At 42.2% G+C, this 9,297-nt stretch overlaps 2 protein-coding genes across 8 annotated transcripts; both read right to left on the reverse strand.

Annotated features, from left to right (window-relative positions):
• Positions 1-376: 376 nt before the first annotated feature.
• LOC106745343 lies at positions 377-5,977 on the reverse strand. 6 transcript variants are annotated; one of them, XM_014620870.1, is made up of 6 exons: positions 5,007-5,095; positions 4,295-4,446; positions 3,971-4,072; positions 3,680-3,822; positions 3,036-3,194; positions 377-2,952 (listed from the first exon to the last, which is right to left on the reverse strand). In XM_014620870.1, exons 5-6 carry the CDS (start codon positions 3,117-3,119, stop codon positions 1,261-1,263), a joined length of 1,776 nt encoding a protein of 591 aa, XP_014476356.1. In that variant the 5' UTR covers positions 3,120-3,194; positions 3,680-3,822; positions 3,971-4,072; positions 4,295-4,446; positions 5,007-5,095; the 3' UTR covers positions 377-1,260. The 6 variants fall into 6 exon arrangements, with proteins under 6 accessions (XP_014476356.1, XP_014476354.1, XP_014476352.1 ...); XM_014620868.1 differs by having other exon boundaries at positions 3,902-4,072; XM_014620866.1 differs by having other exon boundaries at positions 3,680-4,072.
• Positions 5,978-6,381: 404 nt separating this feature from the next.
• Positions 6,382-9,047, reverse strand: LOC106745350 (NADH dehydrogenase [ubiquinone] 1 alpha subcomplex subunit 10, mitochondrial). Of its 2 annotated transcripts, none has more exons than XM_014620891.1 (4): positions 8,693-9,047; positions 7,690-8,372; positions 6,909-7,295; positions 6,382-6,642 (listed from the first exon to the last, which is right to left on the reverse strand). In XM_014620891.1, exons 2-4 carry the CDS (start codon positions 8,239-8,241, stop codon positions 6,481-6,483), a joined length of 1,101 nt encoding a protein of 366 aa, XP_014476377.1. In that variant the 5' UTR covers positions 8,242-8,372; positions 8,693-9,047; the 3' UTR covers positions 6,382-6,480. The 2 variants fall into 2 exon arrangements, with proteins under 2 accessions (XP_014476377.1, XP_014476375.1); XM_014620889.1 differs by having other exon boundaries at positions 7,690-8,331; positions 8,693-9,046.
• Positions 9,048-9,297: the final 250 nt, after the last annotated feature.

Raw genomic sequence — 9,297 nt, forward strand, 5'->3', positions numbered from 1 at the left:
GCTTATATAGCATGCATTCTTATGTTAAATTAGTCGTAATATGTCATCTACACAATTGTCAGCTAACGAAGACGCCTTTTAAATAAAAAGACACACGATCGACATCGAAACGATAAATAAACAATTATCCAACACGATATATGCTCGCTACATTTTAATTTATACAAATTATTCTCCATTTTACAATTCGCTAATTTATTTTAAGTTACACGCTAATGTGACTCACGAGGTTTCATTAAAAAGTTATTATTCTTATGCTTTTTGAAGGTACAAGGTGTCTCAATTAAGATTGCGTTTCTCTCAGAGATATATTTTTTTCTGGGAGCACGTGTGTGTATGTGTGTGTGTGTGTGTTATGTATAATTAAAAACGAAAATTTATAAAAATATAACATTATCCTTATTCTTTCTTTCTCCCTCTATTGCGCGTGTCACTTTACAATGCTTAAAATTAATTCCGGGCATATATTTTACATAGAAGTCGCTAATGGACTATAAAGTATTCATTCTCACGTGTTCAAACACAATCATTTTCACAGGTAGTAATGACCAGGTTAACGGGTTAATTTGATGATAGGCTTAATGTAAACGGTGCAAAAACGTCGCTCAATCACTACCTGTAATTTGCTGCGAAACGATTGCGAACACGAACAAAGAAAGGAAGTGAAAAGAGAAAAAAAAAAGAAAAGAAAAGACATGATGTTTTCTTTAAACTTCGTTGAAGCACAATGCTTACACCTATACAAAATTGCAGATTCAATAATAATATTCCAAGCTAAATTACAGTTAAATTAACATTATAAAAAATAGACTTACGTACGCATGATGAACGAGTTAAGAGAAACACACGGTGTTTTTTTTTTCCCCACCAAGTATATTATATTGCGCAATAATATATATATCTATACACGAGCCACGACGAGACAGCCGCGCGCGCGCGCGAGAGAATTTCCTTCTTATATGCGAAAACACGATCGTGAAGGTAGTTCTATGCGTTCACCCTCCCCCCCGATCGATTGTAGAGATCATTCTCAGCGCGCGAATCTCGAGGAGACGAGTACAATGATACACTCCATGCATGCGGCGACGAAATAAATGATCAATCTTGAGAATCTCTCACATTTCCCTCCCTCCGCGAATACCAAGGGACAACTTGACTCGAGAGAGAGAGAGAGAGAGAGCTGGTTCATCAAGGTCCTCCTCCTCCCACGAGAAGTCCCGCGGCCGTCTCGCGAGCACCGCCTCACATCCCGAGCCTATCCTAACTAACCTGCGTAATCGCCTGCTCGCGACGGCCGTCGCCGAGCAAGCGCGACCTGCGGCTCTTCACGTCCTGCGACGGCGCCGCTTTAATCTGTATATGGCAAACGGTCTTCGGGCTCTCGGCGGCGTTGCCGACGCTGCCCTGCTGCTTCCTCGCGATGTCCGGGAAGGCGCAGTTCGCCTTTCGCTTGAGCGCGCTGGCGTCCTGCCGCGACGACGGGGCAGCGAACGACGAGCGGGTCTTGCGCGGCTGGTAATCCGGCGTCGCCTGCATCTTCTCCAAAGCGGTGCGCAGCGGCAGCAACCCGACCGCGAAGGGGATCGCGTTGTTGGGCGAATAAACGAGCGAGTCCGTCGTCTCGTTGTTCTCCTCATCGCTCAGCTTGTCGGACCGATCGCCCCAGAGGGCGCGGTCGATGCCGCCGATCGTGTCGAACTTCACCGGCGAGACGGGGCTTCGAAACACCGTCCTCGCGTATCCTTCGGCATCCTCGCTCCTGACTCCGCCGCTCGTCGTTCTCGACTCCTCCACCGCCTTGCCGCTCTTCCTCACTATCAGCTTCGAGCTGCTCCTCCTGTTCTTCAAGCTCCTCTTCACGGCGGACTGCAGCTCGACGTGCTGATCGGGCACCTTGCGATCCTCCCTGCCTTTGCGTTTCGCTTTCGCGCAACCGGGTTCCGCCCGGTTGGGGGAGCTGCCTTTCTTGAACGGCTTCTCGGTCGCCGCGACCTCATCGCTCTCCTGCTGATTCAGCCGCGTGCTCCGTCTCAGGACCGGCCTCGCGTTCGACTTCTTGCAACCGATCACCGTGTGCTGGTCGCTTATCGTACTACCTACTATGGACTGTATGCTCTCCGTGCTCAGGCTCAAGATGTACTCGTCGCTCTCCATGTCCAGGGAGGTCAGCAGAGTGACCGGCACATCGGACGGCTCGTCCAGCAGATCAATCGAGTCCGTGGAGGGCGGCGGGGTTGGCACTAAGTTGCATTGTGTGTGTACGAGCTTGTGGCGCATCTCGTCGGCGGACTTGCGCCGCTTGTGCGTGTAAACCTTGACGCATTTGCCTACTTTGCTAAAAGGAACGTCCGCGCTGCTCTCGAGACGGTGCTCGTCGTCTACCCGCGGGAGGCGAGACGTGGAGCAGCAGGAGGAGGAAGAGGAGGTGGTGGTAGTTTGATCGCTTACCTCGGAAAGATCACAGCATTGTTCGTAGAGCATAGGTTTTAAGTCGTGACTATTATTGCAGTAAGTAATTGCGTCTCTATTGCCGCGTGCGCATCCCGTAGTTTGTACTTGGTTCGCGTCGCTTCGCCAGTCGACGCTGATCTCGGGCATCGAGAACGACGGCGTCTCCGCGACGACTTTGTCGCTCCCGACGTCGAAGAGCTCCGGCTCCTCGTACAACGTGTGCTCGGACTCGTGCTCGGTGTCGTCGATCGCGTCGCTCTCCAAAGACTGACCCTTGATCGAACACACGTCGTTATTGCTGTTATCGGCGGCGCAGAGCGATGCGTTCTCCATGCTCAGCTTATCACATCTGACACGGACGTAATCGTTCTCCGTGAGCGAGCTGTTCGCGACTTTGAAACTGCCGTCTCCCGTCTGCTGCTTCAGGCAAGTTGTCTCGAGGTTGTCCAAGATCCTTTTCGTGCCGACGATCGTGTCGATCACGGACACCAGTTCTTTCACCTACAGGGAACATGGAGCAGGTCAGATTTCGCGTGTCAAAATCACACTGTGGTCGGCATGGCGATATTTTACATTGCACGTACTTTGAAAATTTTCGCCGCGTCGAGCAGGGACGACAAATATTGATGGGACACCGTGGTTTCTCCGCAATACATGAATTCGACCATGGCCTTCAGAATTTCAAAGTCCAAGTCTTTTAAAAGTATAATCGGCTCTTGCCCCAAGTCTTGCTGTAGTATTTCCTATGGCGGGACAACGAAAAAAAGGGAATATCGCAAAGAAATAACAAAGAGACCGAGAGAGAAAGATAAAGAGAGAAAGATAGAGCTAAATGTAAATGTATAGATGTAATTTTAGACGTTAATTTTAATCCTTCAACCGCGCACGACTCGAATTATTCCTCGCATGCTTTCGACACTCTCCGAACCAAGAGCGAGCAAGTTGCAGGTGAATGAACGCACTTGCGCCGCTGAGAGCAGTTGAAGGATTAATATTCAGTCGTCGATGTGCTTTTTAAACTGTCGTATGAAGATTATTTCGCGCGATATTGATTTCCGGCTTATTTGTACACGAAAAGAGGTAATCACATCATGCAAGCAATTCTGTATTTCTCTATATAGATTTGTCGCATACACGAACAATGAGACGATAAACGTACTCTCGGAAAATAGAGACACTCGAGCGTACATACTCTACCCTTAGATCATATGAGTTAGTTATTTAATACCTTTCTAAAGAACGGCTGTGTCGTGTTTGAAAACTGTATAAAGTATGCCCTTCGAGCTTGGTTTCTTCGAATGTTTGTAAAGAACTAACGAAATTCCGAATACGCAAGGCTTTCTTTAGTTTTATACGAATCTTATATTATCCCTGCAAAATCGTTCTGCCATAAATACACTTTTCCTCCAGATTTTGAAGTGGGTATTATAAGAAATTTCATCATGTTTACGTAATAACAGGTGAAAAGAATCGTGAATGCTCAAACTCAGTAATATTTTTGCTGATAAAAATTAGTTACTCTCTGTGTATACATGTTTTTTTCGGGTTTTAGTGATAATTATCGTCCTCTTCTATAAACGTCAAACACAGTTTTCTCTCGTGGTATGCATTATTAGGACCCCTTGAAACAACGCACACTGTATAAGCCTGTCACATTGTACATTCAAATAATTTTAAATCATTGAAATATGAAGAAGAGATATTGTTCCTCTAGTGTTTCTGACAGTAGTAAATAATTTCTGTTTCACACGTTTTCAAAAATATGGTACATAAGGAAGCTGTCTATTCGTTAAATTAAGACGATAAGTGTGATTATTAAAATATAAGGTCGAATTATCATTACCTTGCTTCATCGAGTACAAACAATTAAGGAGTTCCATTTATCATTAAATAATTATATAGATAAACAATAAAAAAACAATTATAATAGAGAATAAGAGATCCTTAAAGCTCATTCAACAAAATCTTAATGATACTGCTCAGTCATCAGCAGATCTGCAAGGAAAAATAGAGATGCGTATCGAAATATTAATCAACATATTTCACAATGAGAGTGAAATAATTTGCTCTGCAACAAGCATAAATAAAAATAAATTACTCCCCCTCCTTCCACTTTTACATAATACTTTTCAAGAATCTTTTTGCACTATATCTATGAAATATATATCATGACTATTCTATTAAAACTGTATCTTCAGCTACAACAATAACTTATAAAAGCTTATGTAGACAGAGAAAGGAATGTTTCAATGCTTCTTGTTTCAATGTGATAACACTTAATGATATGTTTAAGAAATATAGAGAATGAGATGCTAATGGAGTATATAATACCATCATCACCAACATCTGTTAATATTGATACATGACATACCAATAAGGTAAATACATTTACGTAAAAGATACGCGCTGATGGTCAAAAAGAACCAATGAAATCCAAGTAAAAGAACAATTAAACTAGCATATTGAATATACAGATTCCGTTTTCAAAATGCACATAAAATATGGATATTAAACCTACAGTCTATTTATTCTTTCCACAAAGTTTGCATACATACCTCGAAGTATACACTATTCGAAGCTAAAACCAGCTTGTGAACACGTAGTTTTTGTTCGTCGCAGATCAATGTGACATCGACTAGAGCCTGACGTGCCAACAGACCACTGAATCTTTCCGTAATATATCCAGCATGGCCCGCCCACTGCAAGACACAATCCTTCGGTATCTCAACCATGGCTACACCTATAAAATATACATACAGAATTAGATCTATACTCACCAAATACATATATAAGAGGTAAAAAAAAAAATGTGAGAGAGAGCCTGAAACTCAAAGTTGTTCATTGAATATTCATATAAAAGTTGCGAATAAATTTCTCAAGTAAAACCTCCATCTTTGCTCGCTTCGTTTTTTCACCAGTATCTACAAGCCTTAAGCTAAAAGGATGCCCAAGTTCTGTACACATCAGCACTAAACTTACAACTTTTTGTCAACGATAAAAAAATCTTAATAAAAACAATAATCTGTAAGTGTGTGTGTGTGTGTGTGTGATACTCAGCAAGATCTGGAGTGAGGACACAATACGTGACACTGAAGAGCATGGAAGGCCTCGATCGGCCCCTGCGGAAAGCCGAGCGCAGTTTTTCCCTAATACAGAGCCACGAGGCTGAGAAAGTCGTCGATTGGTCTCGCTGTCTCTCGTACTCACCATCGGTGTACGCATCCGCGGACGAGCAGCAGCGTCCTTTCCACCGTCCGATATAGATCGTAGCGAGGAGGAAGCAACGCGTCCGCAACGTTTGTCGCGCGGTCGACAAATGCGATCGCTCGGCGAGCAGCAGTATCGTTCGCTTACTCCGTCGAGACTCATCAAACACCGGTGAGATCGTTGAACGGCGAATGCGACGGCCTTCCACGACATTGGCCTCAGAACGCCTGGCTTTACTAACTTGTAGTCGGATTCGCGTCTGCCAAAAATCACATGCGACACGAGAAGCGAGCGACACGGGAGAAAATGTGCGCGGCCGTCTGCGCGTGCGCAGTTCTGTACAGCGGGTTGTTCTCTAGAACTCCCAAAACGCGCGGATCTCGAATTTTCCGAAAACCGCGAATAGCTAAAAATAAAATGAAGCCGATGAGCAATATTCAAGCGAGAGAGAGGGAGAGAGAGAGAAAGAGGGAAAAAAGATTTTAAAAATACCGACTTCGAGATAATCCTATTCGTTGAGTTGGTACTACTCGAAAGTAAGATCATCTCACCCATTGAGTTACCATTTTTCGATGCCGGAAAGGCCGTTTCATTGGCTGTGCGTCATCTGGAGATAAACTAGAGATGATCTCAAATATAAAATCGAATTATAATCAGTTATCCAGGAGTCGAATTATTGTACCGCTAACACAATTCTTAAAAAAAAAAATCGTTCAAACGATGTTTACTTTACAACAGCAATTTATTTTTGCTTCAGCCACTGTTTACAAGTTCTATTCTCTTCCCTACATATATATATATGCGAACATATTCCCTTAGTTCTCAAAACTTCGCGATAGCTTTGAGTTTCTTAAATTCTTCTCGCAGCACTTCCACATCACGTGGGTGATTCCTAATGCTCGTAAACACCGGAGGGAAAGCCGCCTTAAATAGAATTCCTTTATCTACCTCGTTGAATCCCTTATCGTATTTCTCACCAGGCACCTGCGCGACGAGATCAATAAACTTACACAATGTAGAGATATCTGAATAATATTTGTCGAACTTCCCAATCAATCTCGTTTCTTCGCGTAATCTCTGGACGAAGCTCGATAAGCTTTATAATATGGCTCGTTTCTGAACGTTAAACAATCTTGTGACCGAAATAAATATATTGCATGTGATGTGATGTAAGATATAAGATTATAGGAAAACGTAAGAAAATATTAATATATCACAATAATTGATTTGTGAATCAATCAGATACATACCGTCATGTACAATTCAGTTTGTTCTTTTGCTTCCTCAGGTGAATATGCTAATTCAATGACATTAAAGTCGATATAATAATAATCTTTATGCAGATAAAATCTGTCTTGGAAATACGTTCTCTTGATACGGAGCTGTTGTACATTCTCGAAAATCCACTCCGACATTTTGCCCTTTAGATCGTACTCTTCAAAGTTCAATTCCTCGATATCGTCAATCACATACGTAATATCCCCCTCTTGCGTCCAGTCGTAAATCAATACGTGAGAATGAGTCATTTCGCGCCTCAGATAATCTTGCTTGTACACATCTTCCACATCTGTGAGATACTCTGTTGTTAAAACTTTCGAATTCACCTCGTACGGTATAGCTCGCTTTTTTATTCTTTCCTGCAATCGTCGAGCACATTTGGAAGTAACGAAAGATAATCTAAGTACAAGATGTCGCGTGTGAAACAATTCAAATAATAAATACAAAGACACTTGTGAAGCATTTGCAAGTTCTAACACTGGAATCTACGAGATCCGCCAACTTTGTTTTGTAGATATAAAAGCTGAAGTAAGATAAATATGTGATGAAATACTTAAGGCATCGCGCAAAAATTTTGGATTCATTAACTTGTAAATGCTTCATTTCTTTTAGACGTGGTTCTTTTCAAAGCGTTTAATATTACTTTAAAAATATTCGAAGGCTCTTTGAATATTTCGCGACAATTTCCTAAACTACGGAGAGAACATATCCAGATAAAATATATAATATATAATGATAATGAAACAAAATTACCTTGATGACATTAACAGGCAGGTCCAGATAAATAATCAAGTGAGGCCTCATCACTGCTGCCTCTGCGATTTCTACAACTTCATTGTGAAAGCGCAGCGCCTCAGGACGCATATAGCCCGCATTCATCATCGCTTTCGCGTATACGAAATTGGTGTAGAAAGAGCGGTTGAGCACTATCCCCTGGCCGGTCGACAGTAAGTGCAACATAGCAGTGATATATTGATCATACTTAAGTTGAAAGTAGTGAAATTGAAACATGGGCACGTTAACGTGGAACGGATCCTTCAGAAACTTCTCCAAGTCGCACGACTGCGCACCTGGTGACAGTTTGTGGTCCAACGTGCGCAAATCGTATCCATATGGGGTTATGTAATACTCGTCGAAGGTCGGCGGTGGTAAATATATCATTTCGAGTTCATCCGCCAACTTCTGGGCGAACTTAGCCTTGCCTACAGTGGGTGGACCCTCGACGACGATCACCTTGGAATTGTCGTCTAGTCTGTCGATCATCGGATCAAACAGCTGGTCCCACATAGTATAACTTTTGTTCATGTAGTCATACGGCCGAATTTTCGGTCGTATGTTCACTCTTTTGGCCTTCCTAGTGATGAAAGCCACTTGTGTCACATTGCCGGCAGTTACCTGTACATAATTCGTGTGGGATACCAGTGAGACAGCTGCATCTGAATATTCGAGTGACAGATCGCATATTTTATTATATATTAACATAATCTGTAATTTCTACTTATAAATTATAATTGTTGTATCTTTGTCTTTTTTAGACATCTCTTCAGCCCGCATCGCTACAACTGTTGTAACTTGTAACATAACAGTTGTAATCATACGTAACTCTAACCTAACCTATATTTAACATCGTTTATATATTTCTTATTCTATGGAGAACATTATGTATCGGTGATTTTTTTCTCTCTCGCTATTAAAATAAATTGTTTTTACAGGACACCCTTTTTCATATCAAGAAACAAATCTGTTAAGTACTAACCTTACATAATTGTTTAGTGAGGTTATTGTATCCGAGCCTCGCGATACCGACGCGAGCAAGCGATGCCATTCTGCCGAAGTAACTGTGTGTGTCTCTCTCGAAGTAACGGCAGTGAAATATTATTTGTTACGAATTAGTTTCGGGAATAAACATTGCTCGATATCTGAAACCTGCTTGACCAGCCCCCTCACTCCCCGATCAGTCGCAATTGCATGAAGTCGGTCGCAATTCCGTATGACTCAATGATGGTCAACCCACGACTTTTTGAAGACTCGTGCTTGTTTTTGAAATTAATTCTCCGAAGACTTAATTATTAAATATTGATGATATATCTCCCCTTTCTTTTTAAATTCTACAAATTCTTTCGTAAACTCTCTCTCTCTCTCTCTCTCTCTTTCTCTTTCTGATTATTTCTCACCAAACCCATACACTCGTGTCATTTGAAGCACAGAAAGTGTAGCGAAGTGCAGATCAACAAGACGAGCAGACCTATAAATGAGAATGGATTTGTTCCGTTTAATTACACCAATTACGTTTTTTATACTTAAAATGAGACAGATATGTGCTTTAACGTAATGAGAGAAAGAAGCGGGAAATTGGTAAAA

The sequence above is a fragment of the Dinoponera quadriceps genome, unplaced genomic scaffold (assembly GCF_001313825.1).
Source record: "Dinoponera quadriceps isolate SergipeBrazil2010 unplaced genomic scaffold, ASM131382v1 scaffold1609, whole genome shotgun sequence".
Lineage (NCBI taxonomy): Eukaryota > Metazoa > Arthropoda > Insecta > Hymenoptera > Formicidae > Dinoponera > Dinoponera quadriceps.